The sequence below is a fragment of the Rattus rattus genome, chromosome 12, assembly GCF_011064425.1.
Source record: "Rattus rattus isolate New Zealand chromosome 12, Rrattus_CSIRO_v1, whole genome shotgun sequence".
Taxonomy (NCBI): domain Eukaryota; kingdom Metazoa; phylum Chordata; class Mammalia; order Rodentia; family Muridae; genus Rattus; species Rattus rattus.
In genome coordinates, this window is record NC_046165.1 from 2128348 (window position 1) to 2148247 (window position 19900).

At 41.9% G+C, this 19900-nt stretch overlaps 1 protein-coding gene across 3 annotated transcripts in view; it reads right to left on the reverse strand.

Annotated features, from left to right (window-relative positions):
• Pcca (propionyl-CoA carboxylase subunit alpha) overlaps nt 1-19900 on the reverse strand; it is a 304568-nt gene that overhangs the window by 122087 nt on the left and 162581 nt on the right. For all 3 annotated transcript variants that reach the window (XM_032917891.1, XM_032917890.1, XM_032917889.1), the window contains one exon: nt 5098-5200. In XM_032917891.1, coding sequence (XP_032773782.1) covers nt 5098-5200 — 103 coding nt within the window. The remainder of the gene's footprint in view (nt 1-5097; nt 5201-19900) is intronic.

A 19900-nucleotide genomic window follows, 5' to 3' on the forward strand; every position in this document is an offset into this window, starting at 1 on the left:
TAGTCAACTCACAGAGTGTACTCTAAGTTGTCGCTAGTCAAATCTCCCAAACACCTCATCTTCCACAGACACTTCTCTTTGTTCGGGCAGCTGGAAGCTTTCTTTGGTTCACTTTTATTTTTTTTTAATGTATTCTTCTTTCATACAATACATCCAGACCACATCTTCCCCTCCCTCCACTATTCTCAGTTCCCACACCACTTCTCCTCTCCCCCAGATCCAATGCTCCTCCAGTTCCCTTCAGAAAAGAGTTGGCATTCCAGGGATATCAACCGAACATATAACAAGACGCAGTAAGACTAGGCACACAAACCCACATATCAAGGCAACCCAGTAGGAGCAAAAGGGTCCAAAGGCAGGCAGAGTCAGAGACACCCTGGACTCCCACATTAGGAATTTCATGAAAACAGCAAGCTATACAACTGTAACATATGCAGAGGACCTAGCGCAGACCCATGAAAGTTCCATGATTAAGGTCTCTGTGAGCTCCATTCAGCCCTGCTTAGTTGATTTTGTGGGCCATGTTTTCCTGGTGTCTTCAGCTCCTCTGGTTCCTATAATCCTTCCTCCCTCTCTTCTGTGAGGTTCCCTGAGCTCTGCTTAATGTTTGGCTGTGGGTCTTTGCATCTGCTCCTATCAGTTCCTGTCAGAGGAAGCCTTTGATGACAATTGGTCTTGACATAGACCTATGAGCATAGCAGAATATCATTTGATTTGGAAGGGGGTGGCCATCAGTTGTGTTTGGTTCTACCCTAAGGTCTCTAGGCCATCCAACTTTCAGGTCCTGGGATCCAAGCAGATTCAGGCATGGACTCCCTAACTAGTTCTATGTTCTATGTCAACTTGACCCGAGCTAGAGTCGTCACCTAGGAGGGAGCCTCAACTGAGAAAATGCCTCAATTTTCTAAGGCATTTTCTTAGTGATTGATGGGGTAGGGGTGGAGGGAGAGTCAGTCTGAAAGCAGGTTGACCAAGCCATGGAGTAAACCAAGAAGCAGGACCCCCACCCCATGACCTGTGCATCAGCTCCTACACTGGGGACACTGCCGTGCTTGAGTTCCTGTCCCGACTTCCTTCAGTGATAGAGTACAATGTAGAATGTAAGCCATATAAACCATTTCCTCCCCTAGTTGCTTTGATCATGGTTTTTCATCACAGCAATAGCACTCTAACTAGGACAGTTCTCACTGATTAAATGGTTATAACTATCTCTAGGAAGGTGTTTGCTGTATTTTAGTTGCTTTCATGTCTGCCTCCTTTTGTCCTGTAAATGCAGACTTTTTCCATTGGGATCTAACATCAAGTGCTCTTCATCCAACTTTTTTATTAAATAAAATGTTAAGCTGATACAAGTAATTTCTCATCACTTTCTTAGGATAGAGTTCTAAGACTAGAATTAGTAGGCCAAATGATATGGATCTTCGAAAAGTCTTTTATGAATGCCATCAATTATTTTGCAGAAAGGCTAAATGAATACATATACTTAACTATTACATATATAATTCACCATTGTGATGCTGCCATCTGGTCCCATAACTATTATTTGAAAAGTTTGATATGATTCAGTTTAAATGTGTCCAGCATATTAATGAGGACACAAGTGCTTAGGTGAACACACAGACTAATTCCTCATGACAGAGTAGGCCAAGGTTCCACATAACCCAGATGTTTAACCTGAGAAATTCCAAGGCACCATATCTCAGACCCACCAACAGAACATGAGGGTGTTGGTTTCTCTGCTTCTAGCTTCTGACAGCCACCTGGGCCAGTATCAGGTTTTGCACTTAGAGTTTGATTTGTTCTTCCTGGAAGCACTGTGGTACAGATGTGCCTGTCACACGCCACTCATGGGCTATAGTCTCTGGGTGTCCTCAAGAGTCCTCACTCATGTTAAACTGGAGTTTCTCATCTTTTCCCTATAAGGGTGGTCTTTATATATTTCAACACATGTTTTTACTCAGTGTTCAAGTGGTTTTTGCTATTCTGTGGGATTGCCTTCACTTTCTTGTTGGTGTCTATTGACATAAACATTTTAATTTTGATAAATATTATTCATTTTTCCTGCATTGCTAATGCTATGAAAATATAGTAACATATAAAGTCAGAAAGAGGGTTTAGCTCTTTTTTTAGGAATTAAATTTATTTTGGCAAAATTTTGCATATTAACTCAGTATAAGGAAGGAATCCAACTTCATTCATTGTATATGGATTTCCCACCATTTGCTGAAAGGATTATCCATTCCTCTACTGAATCATTATAGTGTCTCTGTAGAACATCACTTTAGGGGAGGGATGCAGTTCAGTAGTAGAGCACATGCTTTTTAGGTACAAAAGCCCTGGGTTCAGTACCCAGCACACACATCATCACCTCATGAATGGAACCACTACATGGTTGCTTATCTTAAAGCTTCAGAACACCCCAAGTTAGGCACTCAGGCCTACAAATGGCTAGGGGGATTATTCCTACCCCAGGAATCGACCTGTCTGCCTTGATGTAAGGGGCCTTCCTCCAGTTCAGTACTGGAAATGCGGCATCCATCCCTAAGCTAGTTTTAAAGATAGGTTGGCAATCCTACATCTTTAAGTTTCACATGAATTTAAGGGTCTGACAAGAACCTGGCAGCACAATTCAGGAATTATAAGGAGTCTTTAGCTCATGAGGAAGCCATGACTGCGTCTTTCTAACCAGTTCATAACCAGGATGTGTTCCTCCTCCATCCTTCCTGATGACTGGTGCATCACACCATGTGTGCTTCATGACTCCTGCGTTGCACCATGGTACATGCATTGTACACTCCCTTCGCTCTACTTGTTCCTCTTTGGAGCTCATTCATGGAACTGTGTGGGGTTACCACTGCAAATGGGGAAACATTTTAACTGATTTGATTTTGCAACCACGCTGAACTCACTTCTTCATGACAGTTTCTTAGCTAATGCCTTCCAGTCTTCTACACACGACCACACAGCAGCTACGGATGGAGATTTTCACCACTCTCTCCTGATGGTACTTTGCTGAAGAGTGGCTCCACAGAACAGCTCATGCTGCCATTCCAGAGTAGGTCTCTGATGTTGATTTAACAGAATGCAGGGCCTCATGCGTGCGAGTAACTGCCTTACCACGGAGCTACCCCCAAGCCCACCTTGTAAATTCTAATACAAGTTGAATTGTATTAGATACAATATAACTTATAACATGAAATTAGGAGGATGGAATGAGCTCTAATTTTAATTTAAATGAAGCGATTTCATGCTTTTCGAAAGTATTTTGTTCTCTTAATAAAAAGAAACTGAACTAAATTTAGGGAAATAAACTATAAAGAATTTAAAGCACAAAGAAGGTTTTGGTGGTGTGGCAGAGAACCAGGAAAAGTGGGGAAAGACAGTAGGAAAGACGACGAAATTTCAACAATGTATGAATGACAGTATTAGAATGAATACCAGAACTTTATATGCTAACCTTAAAAATTAACTTTAAAGTTTTTAAGATAGTGGGAAATTATTCTCCAACCAGCAAAGCTAAGTATTATTTTGACCATCTAGAATTTTTTATTCATTAGTACAAAGATTACATTAGTATACCAGGAGTAGTCTAGGGGTTCTGGATATTCTTTGGAATGTTGGTTGATTGACAGCGGTGTGGGGTATGGGGGAGGGGGCTGATGCATGCCAGGGTTTCTTGTAGAGATCAGAGGGCAACACTGAGCTGAGACAGTCTCTCTTGCTCCTGCTGCTATCCTGTGCTCCAGTACAGCTGGCTGTTGGGCTTCTGGGCAACTCTCCTGTCTCTGTCTCTTATCTGGCTCTTGCATCACCATGTGTAGCTTCTCATGTGGGTTCCCTGAGGTGGAGCTCAGGGCCTCAGGCTAGTAAGGCTAGAACCCTTACCACTGAGCCAGTGGTCCAAGCCTGGACATCCTTTAGTAGTTTGAAGAGTCTTTAGAAAGGTTGCTGCCACTGGCCTAGTGGAAAAGATTGTTTACTCACAAGTCTCACTCATGAGCAGTTAGTCAGGCAAACACCAGGCAAACACTTACAATGTGTGATGCTCAGATGTCTGTCACTGGAGGACATTTCTAAGCCAGTCTGTTTACACATCAAAACCACTCAGACCTTTTTCTTCAAAATGGTCTTCAATATAAATCTAATTCTTCACCTTTAAAGCAAGAAATATACATATCTTTGTATTTCTTGTGCTGTTCTAACCAGTTCCATATTATGTTGCATAAGAGAGAAGAAAAAAGACTTTGGAATCCAGAAAATTATTATAAATAAACTCAACTTAATTTCCTCACTTTGGAGCTCAATATTTTGAAAGACTGGATAGTATTCCCACCGTGTGTGTTCATGGAGACCAAGAAACTCCTAAGCCCCCCTGAGCCTCGGCAGATTTAGAATGAATTTACATTATTTTGGTTTCCATTTTGCTCTGGCCTTCTGTCAAAAGTCATTTGTTTCCCCCAGACAAAGCAACTAAGTCACAGAAGAGACTGTGGGTAAAAGGGTATCATGCTAACAACATGCTAACAACACAGCTGCCTCCCGGCTCAGGGGAACGCACAAAGCTATCCCTAAGCAGCAACTCCTCAGTGTTTGTCCAGTGAACTTCAGTCACAGAGTTTAGAGGTTCCATCCACACCACGGCATAAACACTGAAATCTGAGTTCAGTGTAGGCCAGAACTTAAACTACTACAGTTCTGTCTTGGATGTTTCACAGAGAGTTTATATTCTTCACAAGAAAAAGAATGGCACCAGGAAATAAGCTTTTCCTCAAGAGCACCACACAGGAATCCCAATATGATGCTATCTCAGGCTTCTGGGTCTATCACAGACAAGTCTGTGTGATAATCAATCACAGAACCAAACCTATGACTTTGCAGTGGGCATTGAAGAAAAGTGAATCAGGTAGTAGTTTAGAATGTAGCTAATCTAGGAATGTGTTTTCTAATTAGCATAACAGGACAAAAAGCCCCCTTTATATTCAGCTATACAGGCGAACACAGAGCTTTGCTGCAGACTGTGAAGAGACACCAGAGAAGCTAAAAATGTTCTAAATTTGCCTAGATAATGCAAGATTACCAAAAACAAGCAAAACTCACGTTAAATGTTGGACCGGTGTTGGATGCCACAACAGTATGGTCTTCATCATGTAATTTTACTGAGAGCTCCCACTTAGCCACATCTGGCCTTATAACTGGAACTCTGAAGCAGAAAGAAAGAATAGGAGTTAATTATATTTTATTCTCTATCAACAAACTAATTTCCTCTAACATTGATGTGTAGAATAAGAGAGCCAAGGACCACACTTCACATTTCATTGCACTAGCCCCACCCTTGGAATAAACAGCTTCCAGATATAAATGGAGAGATTTTTAAAAGGCAGACACTCAAAAGACAACAGCCATCCCTCTGCTCTAATTGTGGAACCACTGCCTCTTCTAAGACCCATCATCCCTGCCCCGTTCTGAACCTGAATTGTGTAATTGTGACACTCCTTCCTAAGTTATTCTTTTTTTTTAAGCACTATTATTTTTTGCTAACTACTCAAGCTATAAACATAAGCTTAATTACAGTACAATATGCATGGTGACAAATGTGCTAAGTTTCCAAGACAGAGATGAATCTTCAACATAACATGTAAGAACTTGTAGCTTGATTACTCTTCATAGTTGATACAACTAACACTGTAGTAAAGAATAAAGGTAGTGAGACCTCAGGAAGTAAAGGTGTTTTCACAGCCTGAGGGCCTAAAGTCAGTCCCTGGAATCCACGTAAAGCAGGAGAGAATGGACTCCAGGTTACTCTCTGACATTTCCCACCTATGAAAACACAGGCACATACATACATACACACACATAATAATAATAATAATAATAATAATAATAATAATAATAATAATAAAATTTATTTATTTAAAAACAATGAACTATAATACCTTACTCTACCTGTAAAACTATATAGACTGTTCCTCCATAGTGCCAGCTTGGAAAAAAAAACTACCTTAACTTATCAGCTAGAATAAAACCACTAAGAGAGAGAAAACTAAACTACAGTAAACTGTGTAACCACAACTTCATAAACACTAAGTGACTGGCACCATGTTGTGGAACACCAGGAGAGGACAAGCATGGTTTCCATCTTGCACACAGCCTATGTCTTCTGTCTTCTCTAGTCCTGGCTTTCCAATAAGTTCTGGAATCCACCCAAGGCTGTCAGAGCTCTGAACAAAGCTAATCTTATCATATAAATGTATGGTTGGCATTTCATGGAGCAGAAAAACTAGGTCAAGCTGCCAGAAAAGAAACACAAAAATTTCCTACAATTTTGTTTTAAAAAGTAACGAGATCAAAATTAACCCTAGGGTCACACATTTATATTCTTATCTTTGAAGTATTATTAACAATAGCACCTTTTATCTAGACTCTAGCTTTAGCCATGGATCTAAAATTAAAGTTGTAGGTTATATTTCCATTCAAGCCTCTCAAATTTCAAAAGAATGTATATTATATGGTATTCAAAAAATATCATAGTCACAACAACTGTGATGCATAAGTCCCCTCTAGTTACAGGGCCTGGTGAAGGGGGTTAACAGGTGAAGAGAGTGCTTGTATTGGACAGGCCACTTCACCTGTTTAATGATAACTACCTTAAATCCTACAGAAAAAAACAAGTGAAGCAAAAAACCACACCAACAATATACAGACTTGGAAGACACTGTTGGGTATTCAGAGTGCAGAGCTTTGGAGAGAAGAGTGCTGGTAAGCAAGAGCTCCTGAGGACGAGGACCACAAGACTGGGAAGAGAGAAGACAGGAAGGCAAGAGACACATGAGGGCAGCAGGCCACAGAGTGATTCTGCCCTCTGCCTCGCTGTGCACCTGCATCCCACAGGGCACTGTCACACCCATGTCTCCCCACTGGACTGTGGGGCTCTATGAGGATTGCAATCACTTCATATTTTCATTTATAGACTTATTTTTTTCTAGTGCTGGGATAAAACCCAAGGCTCCAAGCCCCTTAGGCAAGAATCCTACCACTGGGCTACAGCCGGGTGCATTCATCAGGAAGGGCCTGGGAGCCACATAAATGGCAGAGGGTCAGTTCCAAGATCACCCTAGATTCGTCTCCTCGCTAGGCTAAATTTCTTGTTCAACCTCAAGTGGTAAGATGTCCATTCTTCCAGGACCACTATGTAACGTGGCTTTCCTACATGCTTGTTTTCTTTGATACTGAAACTACACACTTCCTGCTCATGACAATTCTACAGTATTTGACATCACACCATGCTAATTCTTAATTGATTTACTTACCATTCAAATCCTTAAAAGGAAAGCCCCATGCTTTGTACCTTACTCTTTTCCTAATTATTCTGGCTTGTGTGTCTGATTGGACTAGCTCCTTTTAATTAAGCCAAACAAACAGGAGGCAGAGGACCATGAACCAGGCTCTGCTGCCCCGTAGAAGTAGTATGAGCTCTGCCTATATTTCTTACCTTGAGAAAATTGACAAAATGAATTTCCTTTTATAAAACATTAAAATAACAAAGTTATCTGCAGTGACAGACACACATGAGGACTGAATGGAGGTAGGCAAAGGTAACATGATGACCACTCCTGCCTCCTGGCCACTCTTCCATTACGAAGCTTTGGACTCTCTTCTCTGCCTCAAATTTCCAAGGAGGGAATTACCACCCTCTGAAATGGTCTCAATGATGGTGTAATTTCACTGTCTTCCTTCCACTTAACAGGAACTATATGCTATGTAATTTTTTAAAATTGAGCATGCTCAACAGTCTGTGAGAGCAAAGGCCCTTCCTAGTGAGGCAGCCATCCTTTGCCTGCAGAGGTGGGGGAAGTCACTGATCCTGACGTCCTGTGCTAGCCCAGAACTTTTTCCCACAGAAAACGATCCTGCAGATGGTGGCGAGACATAGCTGACTCTCCTCAGGACCCAGCCACTATTTATTTTTCCAGTGCTTTATTTTGATCCACATCTGTTTCATATACATTGTAGCTTGTCCCAGGAGAGACCTTATGGAAGAACACAGGCTTCTGAGAGAAAGTCCAGAGCTTTATGTCTTAGCTCCTTCTCTCTTCAGCAATGCACTTGAGAACCCACATCCCTGAACCTGTAAGAGGGGCTCCCACAGAGACAAGGGGGTGAAAGGAAGCCCAGCTTCCTCTGAGCCTGAATCCCTGGAGTAGCACTTTACTAACAAGATCTAAGGTGCTTTGTTAAGAGAATAGAAGAAAGCAGTTCCACCGAGAAGCAAGACCTCCAGGTGCCAAGAAGAACAGAAAACGTGGTCCCCAGGAATGGTTAGCACTAGGATTCTGTCTGACTTTACATGGGTTTAAAGGTAGTTTGATTTTGTGTGATGAATAGACTGGATAGTTTAAGCATTTATGCTAGTGACTCAGCCATACACTATTGCACTAAAATAGACACAAACCTAGAGGAATGTGTACTATTGCTCTAAAGAATTGCTAAGAGAATAGTAAGAATTACTGTGAAATTCTTACTATTTCACTTCAAAAAGTATGAACATGATAGAAATAAGTACTTAAAGTTATACTGAAATTTTTTTTAAAAAATTATATCTGTTGATACAACTCAAAATGGTTCAAAATGGGTTATAAAGTTCAGGGTAGACCACTTGCATAGTAGACACCAGGCTCTGGATGTCACTCAGCAAGGAGAGAATAAAGCCAAGGGAAAATAATTACAAACCATCCTCAAAGGTGGTGAGATGCTTCACAGTCACCCTCGTAAAGCATGTTCTCCTAGTGAAGCACATTCTGTGGAAGGGGCTGCCATCAGACCAAGGCTTCACTGTACACAACTCAATCTGCACATTCAAATCTGAAACTCTGACTTCAAAGAGCAAATAACCAAGCCCACTAATGAGGGATCACATACTAGCACCTCAAAGCCAAATCAAGCTCTACCTAAGCCTGCCCACTTCCACTGCCAGTCTGACAGCGAGAATCAAACTGTTCAGGAATACCCACCTTTCCATATCTCACAGAGAAAAACTGACGACTGGTTTTTAGTAATCTTAATAACACACATAACTTAGCAAACACACACACAATAATGATAAACGTGCAGAGCTACTGACAGAAACTTCCAGCATTTCACAGATTTCAGGCTAGGGCAGTGGCCATCTCAAAACATATTCTCAGACAGTAATGGCTGGCACTACCCATGAGGACAGGGAGAATGGTCAAAGAATCATGAAGTACTGCCTCGTCATAACTTCTTCAGCAGGTGGACTGTAAACTAATCCAGAATAATCTGCTGAATTCCATAGCCGCTGAGGTCAGTTTCTGCATGCAAATCTTTGAAGGAAGAAAGTGGGCCATTCATCTGATCCAAGTTCAGAAAATTTCCAGTAAGCACAAAGCTATGTCATACAAGTACATAGATGTATTCAGTGGGGGTAGACAGACACAGATACAGGCGGACTACAAAGGAGCCCTCCCATGGCTCATGAATAAGTCGAGGAAATGATCAGGAAAAAAGTGAGGGAGAGAGAAATGTTTAGACAGATGGCCCACTTAAAATGCCTGAGATAGGGCATAAGCAATTTTAATGAAACTTTATATCTAGCACATGATTTTTTTTTATTTTCCTCAACTGAAGAGGAAAAGAAAACAATTCCAAGGAAGACAGAAAATCAGTCTGTGCTAAAAACCCCACGTTCAGCAAGTTCAGACAGAAGAAGGGTCAGAAGCATGAGTTTTACTAGTACAATAAATTCATGTAAATTCTTCACAGAACCATCAGCTCTCAAAATGAAAAGAAAAAAGCATGGAATGAACACATTAAAGGAATTTTAAACAGAAATCTACCGCCAAGCCAAACAAAAATCTATGCCTTATTATGTGAGAACTTACAACAGGATAACATTAAAGTTCATCACTGTGAAGACAGATGAAAGGAGCTTTCAGAGAACCCTTCAAAGCCACAAACAGGCATGAGGGAGGATCAAGATCCACCTACATGCAATATAAAATGTGTGCACCTAACACATGCTATTGTACCAAAGCCTGTCATAAAACTGTCCTGAGACATCATGGATATCACCAAGTTTAGTGTTAGCATTGCAGATAATCAGACAAGTGACAGAGAATCTAGTACTGAATGTGCCACTACAATCTTATAGTTATTCATAGATGCAAACCCCACTTTCTTCCCCACTGCACACTGTGTGTGCTTCTCCTACAAGTAGAGTCCATGAGCCAGGAAAGCAACCCAGGCTAGCTGGCACCACTGCAAGCTCCACCCATTGACCAGGAGTAAGCCTGTGGACACTGTAGCCTCCACATGATGGAAACTCGAGGTGCCTCTGTTTTCTTATGCATGAGAGTGTCTAACTTGTATGTGGATGAGAAAAGACAAGACGTGGAGCATGTGGGATGTTACTGTGCAGTAGGGTCCAGCGTCCACAAGCATCTGTCATGGTCTGCTACAGAAACCTGAAAATGTTCCATTGTTTCAGCAATGCTGTGCATCTTTTTGAAAGAATAGATAGATATGTAAAGGACACCTGGCTGCCCTGTTACAACAGCCATAATATGGATTCTATAAGGTGCCTGTCATATTAATGCTCTCCTCCTGATGGGATTCAGAATCCCCAAGGTAACATCTCCGAATGAGTCTGTGAGGGTATTTCAAAGCACTGTGATGGAGCAGGGAAGACCTACCCTCAATATAGATGGCCCCCAAGGCTTGAGAGGAAAGCAAGCCAGGCAACACCATTCAGCTCTCTCTGCCTGACTGAAAGTGTATTCAACCTCACACTCCTACCACCAGGCCTTGCCAACCATGCCAGAATCCCCTCTCAAAGTGTGAGTCAAAATAGCTCTTTCCTTCTTCAAGTAACTTTGGTCAGCTATTCTGTCACAGCAATAACTAAGAATATAGTGGCTCCCAACCAAAGAACAGAAGCTGCTGATCCCTCTGGTTGAATGAGGGAAAAGCCGGAGGAAGCTGAGAGGAGAGCAACCATGTAGGAGGACCAGCAGTCTCAAGTAACCTGAACCCTCGAGATCTCTCAGACACTGGATCACCAACCAGGCAGCATACACCAGCTTAAATGAGGCCTCCAACCTGGATCTGGGTTCAGTCAGAGAAGATGCACCTAATCCTCAAGGGACTGGAGGACCCAGGAAGTTAAGAGGCCTGGTGGGGTGGATGGGGTGGGGACATCCTTGGGGAGACACAGGTGGGGGTGGGAGGTTACCGGATATGGAACTGAGGGGGAAGGGAGGTGGACCAGGAGGGGAATAAAATCTCGAGTGTAAAAATAAGTAAATAAATAAATAAACAAATAAGAATAAGTGGCTATAGCTATACAAAAAGATGTGGTGCACACATCAAACCCTGTCATCTGCAGCAACCGGGATAGAACAGAGAACACTAGCTGAAACAAACAAGTTACCAAAAGACAGATACCAAAGGAGCTCAAACATCAGAGCCAAACAACTGGACTTCATGGATGAACACAGAACAGAAGTCACTGGAGGCCAGAAGGTTAGGAGGAAAGGGACAGGAAGGGGGGCTGGGTAACACGATACCAAACAGTTAAACAGGAAGAGTCACCAAAGACTGGATACAGGCACCAAAGACAGTTCCAGAGGAAGATTACTTCCTGAATTTTATACCATAGAGGGATGACTGGAAGACAAGGACTCGAAGGATCCCAGCACAGGGAAGCAGAGGGGTTGGTTGGTTGGTTGTTGTTGTTGTTGTTTTTATTTTTTATTTCCAGACAGGGTTTCTTTGGGTAGCCCTGGCTGTCCTAGAACTCAATCTGTAAACCAGGCTGGCCTTGAACTCACAGAGATCCTCCTGACTCTGACTCCAAGTGCTGGGACTTAAGGCGGACAACATCACCACGCAGCTGGAAACAAAGGTATTTAAGATGTCAGTGCTGGCCTAGAGAGATGGTTCAGCCATTAAAGGTTAGGCTCACAACCAAAACTATAAGATGTCAATGCTAACGATCCTTCTTAGACCATTTTATGTGACATATATGCATTACATGATCTCACAGCATCCACAGATAAAACAAAATAAAATGCAGTTTATGTAGTGAAATTCAGCAGTCTTCAGCTCCACTACCTGCCTTCCAACCCTCCCACGGAAGGTTATACTTGTCGGCTCCAAAGCTTCACTTCAGTGCGTTCTGCACACATGCAGTATGGTATAAGCTTTTGTTCAATGTACTTCTGAATTCCCCTCGTGTTTATTGGATGCTTTCTTCTACATAACATGTTCTCTTGTACACATGCTGAAATCAGTTCTTCCTGCTGATGGGCACTGAGTTGTTTCCATTGTAGATTCAGAATGGATGTGGGGTTCCTGTCATTATTACAAATGCCAAGGAGCACCACTCTTCACTCTTATCCATCAGTCCAGCGGCTGCGTGAGTTTCATTCGCGCTGCAGTGAAGGAGACGTCCCCTGGCACCTGGCCCATCCTTACCAGCACTTGGTGCCCTGAGCACACTGGATTATAGATGTTCTAATAGGCATGGAATGGAAACTTGGGGTGGGAGGGTGGGGTTCTTGGGGTTTTTTTTTAACTACTAAGGTTCAAAAGACACAGGTTTTCTTGTGCTTTTTGTTTTATTTTTACATTTGTTTGTTCATTCTGCTGTGTGTGGGCATGAGACAGTGCACCTGTAGAGGTCAGAGGACTCCTTACAAGTCAGGTCTCTCCTCCCACTGTGTGAGGCCTCTATTCAATGTACCATTTCCTAATCCACTCTTCTAGGCAAACAGGTTGACTTGTGACTGATTTCTTGTTTTCTTCTGTGAGAAGACAGGGATAGAGGTCAATGGGGAGATTCTGTAGGCCATGTCTTGTACCTATGTTCACCTATAAAGTTTCATTATTTCCCAAGCTCCCTTTGTACAGCCAGAAAAATTCCAAAGCCTCACGTCTACTCCCCAGATATAGCCTCATGGAATTGTGATTAGAGCCATGCACAATCTAACTTACTCAGGCAGGAGCCACCTTCACCTCTGCTCATCCCATTGCAAGCAGGTGCAGACTTAACACTGAATTTCTCTTCACCACACACATCAGGTTTGAGTCTCTTTTGTCAATTTATATGTTATGTTACATGTCTTACAGACTTCTTAAATAACCCAAGTTGATCTGCAAAGCCTTGTTTTCCTATCTTTATGCTTATTTTTTCATCCTTTATTACTCTGAGGGACGATGACCCAGAACATGCTTTGTTAAGGTTTTTGCTTAATCATTTCATGTTATATTAAATGGAACATTGATTCTTTTTCATTAATTTTAGTTTTGTTGAAATACAACTAATATTTGACTTTTAACCATATATAATTGCCTAAATGTGTTAGTTTGGAAATTTGTTTCATAGATTCCTTAAGGACTTTTTATGCAAATGATGTTGACCTCTCTGAACACAAAGTACTCATTTTTCTTTCTGTCTGCCTGTCTTACTTTGCTTTTTTTTTTTTTCTTGTAAAGATTAGGATCTCTGGGATAATAGGGAAAAATATTAAATGATGTATTACTTTTTACTTGTGTTTGTGAGAGAGAGTGAGAGGCAGAGAGAAGGTGTTTTGTGGGGGGTGGATATGTGAAGAGAGAAAGAGAGGGAGAGGGAAGGAGGGGGGAGGAGAGAGAGAGAGAGAGAGAGAGAGAGAGAGAGAGAGAGAGAGAGAGAGAGAGAATATGCCACAAGTATGTGGGTGCCCACAAAGGCCGTTACAGGAGGCAGCAGGCTGCGGATGAGGCACTGAGATTGAAGTGTAGGTTCCTCTAGAAGAGAGTCAAGAGCTGCTGAGCCACCTCTCCAGCCACTCATTCTCCATCTTATAAAGACAACAGCCACTGTATTTTTTTAACATTTCTTACCCTGTTCACCTCTTTTCCTTTTGTGACTCCTAGCACATGTGTACTACCTTTCCTTATAACACTAAACTGTCTTTAATTAAACATACTTACCGAAATATGTTTACATTTAAAACAAAAAACCTGGGTCTGGACAGCTCAGTGGTCAAAGTGCTTGCTGTGTGAGCAAAAGGACTGAAGCTTGGAGCTCCAGAATGAACATTAGCCAAGTGGGCATAGAGACCCAGAGCTCAGGAAAAGAACGGATCTCCATAGCAACCTGGCTAGGAGACCAGCTGCAACAGAAATCTGGGCTTGACAGAGAGACCCTGTCATGGAGAAGAAGGTGAAGGAATCATGAAGGCAGCTCCCTCATGTATGCTTCATGTCTCCACAGCCACATATGTTTATGAATGACCAGACACATGCAAACACACATATCCACACATGGAAAGAAGACACTCCTAATATTTAGGGCACATAACTCGTAAGTTTGGATGCATGTGTGCCTCTCATACCAACTGCCACAGCTGGGGTGTGGGGCCCTTCTATGCTTCAGTGTCTGGAACCCCGTTCACTCTTTCTTCAGTCCGTATAGACTGTCATCATCTACCTTCTGAACTACTCATCCTTTCTTCTGTCACCACCAGCCTGCTTTCCAGTGTCCCCAGCAAACTCTCCGTGGCAGATACATTGTAGAACTAGAATTTCACTCCCTGAATTCGTATTACTTCCATTCCCATGCTGAGTTCCATTTCAGTTCTTTAAAACTTGAAATAATTAAGTCACACTTTAAAATCCTTACCCATGGTTCTAACAGCTTCGAGTTCTCCTGGCTGGTTTCTTCTGACTGCCTTTTCTCTGAACTATGGGTCACCTTTATTCTTAACCGACATGACAAATCAACCTTCAGGGTTGGGGAGATCCTGAAGGGGCTGCACAGTTTATGTGCTCTTCGTGAGTGGTCTTTATGACAGCAGGCACTGAAGTTACTAATTAGTAACTGAAGTCGTGCTTGCTTGTCATATAAGGATGTGTCTATTTGGTTTTGTTCTTAATACATCAAACATCCCAAACTGCTGAATCCAGAAGCAGCCTTTTCTCCCCAGGGATAGTCTTTTCCCCTCCAGGGTTTTAATGGAAAGTTTTTATAAGACCTTCCAACTGATAAATTAAAAACTGCAGCATATCTCTTCATATGTAACTCAAGTTCAAGTTCTGTTCATTCATCATTCCAGCAAGTTCTCCACGCTGGGCTCCCTGGAGCCTTGTGCACACACATTTCAAGAGGCAGTCATTAACTGGAGGGAAGCAAATTTCCAATATGAAACTCTCCTGTGTATTGCCATTTTGCCATAATATTCTGCTTGATGTCAAGAAGTTCTGACAACCCTAAATGTCTTCTCTGAGGCATAAGATAGTGGCTACTTTTTAAAGTTCTAGCCATTCTCTGATGCCTTTGACAGTGACTACACTAGGAGGCAAAAACAAAACAAACAAAAAAACACATATGCATCTCACACACGGTAGATCTGACAGACCTGCCTTGTAGGAAATATGAAGGAAATTCTGATTTGGAAGTGTTTTTCTTTTGGGAAGATACACTTCAGTCAGGTATGTATACATATGTATGTATCTGTGCTTCAGATCAAATACATGGCCTGTTACAAGGTAGAAAATTAGTTCTACCAGTAAACTGCACTATATGCCCTTGGCTCCAATCCTTTTCCCCATCCATTTTGGTATCTCTCAAGGAATGAACTCTTGGGGCTGGAGAGATGGCTCAGTGGTTAAGAGCACTGTCTGCTCTTCCAGAGGTCCTGAGTTCAATTCCCAGCAACCACATGGTGGCTCACAACCACCTATAATCAGGTCTGGTGCCCTCTTCTGGCCTGTAGTTGCATACATGCAGGCAGAAAGCTGTATGATGTATACATAATAAATAAATAAATTTTAAAAAAAGGAATGAACTCTTGAAATTACTGATACAATTTATGTGACAAATCATTATTCTCTTACTGAAAGCCAAAATCATACAATGGAAAAATGAAAGCATCTTCAACAAATGATGCTGGACTAACTGGATGTCTACATATAGAAGAATGAAAATAGATCCATACTTAATCATTCTGCATGAAACTCAAGTCCGAGTGGATCAAGGACCTCAACATGAAACCAGATAACACTAAATCTCATAGCAGAGAAAGTGGGAAATATCCTTGAATGTGTTGATACAGGAGACAATTTCCTGATCAGATTACCAATGGATCAAGTTCTAAGACCTCACGAAACTGCAAAGCTTTTCTAAGGCAAAGGACACTGTCAATAGAACAAATAGGCAGCCTACAGATTGGGAAAAGATCTTCAACAACCCTACATCTGCCAGAGGACTAATAACCAAATTTTACGAAGAACCCAAGAACTTAGATCCAAATAACCCAATTAAAAAGTGGGGTATAGAACTGAACAGAGAATTCTCAACAAAGGAACCTCAAATGGCCCAAGAAGCACCTAAAAAAATATTCAAAGTCCTTAGTTATCAGAGAAATGCAAATCAAAACATCTCTGAGGTTCCATGTTATACCCAACAGAATGGCTAAGATCAATAACTCAAGTGATAGAAGAGTTAAATTTCAAAAAGAGCCGCCCCCTCCCCTTCCTTCACTCCCTGAGGATGGGTCATCCCCCTGCTGAGTGAGACGAGTCACCCTACCCACATTGCTGAGCGGCTAGATAGCACGTACTCTTTGCTGATGTAATCCCGCGCCAAAAGTAACTGTGAGTCCTTTGAATTAGCCAATCCTGTTTAACCGCGCGAAATCCCCTGGCTTTCCCTATATAAACCCCCTGCCTGAAGAGGCTCGTGGTCGGCTCCTCTATCTCCTGCGTGAGATGCTTGTCGGCCCGAGACCTCGGTGTCGGTCCGAGATCTCGTTAATAAAGCTGCCTCTTGTTATTACATCAAGATCGGCTTCTCCAGTTTTCTGGGGCACGCTACCATCCCGAGACTGGAGCGAGAGTCTCCCCAAATTTTGGGGTTCTTTCAATAGCACATGCTGACAAGGATCTGGAGTAGGGGAGCACTTCTCATTGCTGATGGGAGTGCAAGCTTGTACAACCTCTTTGGAAATCAATTTAGCAGTTTCTCAGAAAACTGGGAATAGTTCTACGTCAAGACCCAGCTATACCACTTCTGGGCATATGCCCAAAAGATGTTCCACCATCCCGCAAAGACACTTTGTTCAACCATGTTTATAGCAACTTTGTTAGTAATAATCAGAAGCTGGAAACAACCTAGAAGTCCCTCAATAGAAGAGTGGATAAAGAAAACATCGTATAACTACACAATGGAATATTATTCCACTATTAAAAACAAAGACATCATGAATCTTGCAGGCAAACGGATGGAACTTGAGAATAGCATACTAAGTGAGGTGACTCAGACCCAAAAGGACATGCATGGTATGTGCTCAGTTATAAATGGATATTAGCCATAAAATACAGGTACAATGTTATACTCCACAGATCCAAAGAAACTAAACAAGGAAGGTCCAAGAGAGGATGCTTGACTCTCACTCAGAAGAGGAAATAAAATCATCATAAAAGGCTGATGTAGGGAGAGAAGTGGGAGGGTGAGGGAGGGAATGGGGGACCAGGATCAGGTTGGGGTAAGGACAGGAGAGATGGCTAGATGGCTATGAAAATGAATGAAAATCTGCAACTGACAGGAGTGAGGGGGGCATCTCCAAAATGAGACAGGGGCCTAGGATAAGAGAGGCATTCAAGAATCAATGGGGGTGAACTTAGCAGTAACTCACTGGGGATATGGAACCTGAAGTGGCCACCTCCTGTAGCCAGGCAGGAACCCCAGCAGAGCAATAGAGACACTAACCTACCCACAAAACTTTCAACCTAAAATGTATCCTGTCTGCAAGTAATGCAGGTATGGGGGATGGAACAGAGACCGAGGGAATGGCCACCCAATAACAGGTCCAACTTGAGACCCATCCCATGGGCAAGCACCAATCCCTGACACTATTCATGGTACTCTGTTATGCTTGCAGACAGGAGCAAGTTGTCCTCTGAGGGGCTCTACCCAGCAGCTGACTCAGACAGATAAAGACACCCACAGCCCAACAGTGGCTGGAGCTTGGGGAGTCTTATGGAAGAACACGAAGAAGGGTTGTGAGCTCTAAGTGGATAGGACCTCCACAGGAAGACCAACAGAGTCAGCTAACCTGGACCCTTGATGCTCTCAGAACATGCAAGAGCTGGACCTACGCCTCCCTGCATATATGTAGCAGATGTGCAGCTTGGCCTTCCTGTTGGTCATAAACAACTGGAACTGAGGGGGAGAGGGGTTATCCCAAAAGCTGTTGCCTGTCTATGGGATATGTTCTTCTAGCTGAGCTGCCGTGTCTAGCCTCAACAGGAGAGGAAGTGCCTAGCCTTGAAGAGACCTGAAGTGCCAGGGTGGGTGAATATGGGGGTGAGGGACCCACTCAGAGGAAAAGGGGAGTGGGGAATGGGGGAAAGACTGTGGCAGGGGGTGACTGGACAGAGGCCAGTGAGTGGAATGTAAACTCATTAAGTTAAAAAAAAATTAAATTAAATTTTAATTATTTTTTAAAAAAGAAAATTTTAGATTCCTTCTCCTCTCGAGAAAACAATCTAGACATCTCTCTTCTACTTTGGCATTTGGGTAACTATCTTGTTTGACATTAGTGTTCTCAAAAGAAGGGATGACTCTGTCCTGTCATAAATTCTTGCATCTTATCATATGGGCATTATCTGTGGTGCTGGAATGACTTAGACTTGATTCTGAAGACAAAAGGCTAACAGCATAAAAAGAAGAATGCACTTAAAGGAGCAGAGCTCTGTGAAGCAGACAGACGGTCATGACACTGGACGGCTGGGCCTGTGCTATCCAGACCCACAGAACTCAACAGAGCAAGTCAGAACTTCCACAGAGAAGCAAGCTGAAGGCAAGAAAACATTAAAGTATACCTCTAAGATATATATGTAATATATACAATATATAAGATATATACACTTCAAAATTCTAAAAAATCAATAACATGAGAAGTTTAATTCACTTTGTCCTATTACCAAGAAAACATTAGTACCTTTAAAATAGGATCTAAGTATAAACACGAACAACTACTACATAAGTATCATTTTAAACAACCAGACTTTCAAACATGACTCATTGGGCTCTCATTATTGTTCCTACAGTTTTATTTGTACTACTTGTATTTTTCTAAATTTCACAGAATTTATTTCACTGAAATCCTTGCATGGGGTGAAGATGAAAAGGTAGAAGAAACATAAATCTAGCCACGCTGTCTCAGATGACCAGGCTTGAGCACACACACTTCCGTCTGCACTCTTCTGTGCATCTAAGGGAACGCAATAAGGAAGTGAGCTGACAAGCAGATATTAATGAACACAGCCCCCAAATCGAGCAAGCTTTCCTCTCTCCCTCTGGTCCATATGACTACTCCACCTGTCATTAAACACCTGAGTCATTATGTTCTTTTACAGATAAATACAGGAAGAAGCTGAAAAACTAAGCAAAGTTTTCCGAAGCCTTTTCCCCACTTGTACTAATTCCATCCTCTTTTCAATATTACATTTCTCTCCCTGACAAATCTCTCTAAACCAATTTTAAATTCTTTGTTGGAACAAGGCCAAACATAAATATACAAATACTGCTCCTTTTCCTACTGAAAATTACTTTGCACAGATCGGCTAACTTGGATTTTTAACAATCATCTTTGTATTATGCAAATTAATCTTTTGACATTTTCTTATAAATGCACTGATGGTGTTGATTTAGTTTCAATTCAAAAATCAGGGATTTCATTACCCTATAAAACATATCCAGAGCTCAAAGTATTTAATGGGGGTTAAACAAAATGCAAACATTTAATGCAACATTAAGCATGTGAAATAAAAACTTGATTGCCTAAAGAAAGCATGCTATGCTGTTACCCTGGTGACAGGTTAAAAAAGGGATTGTGAG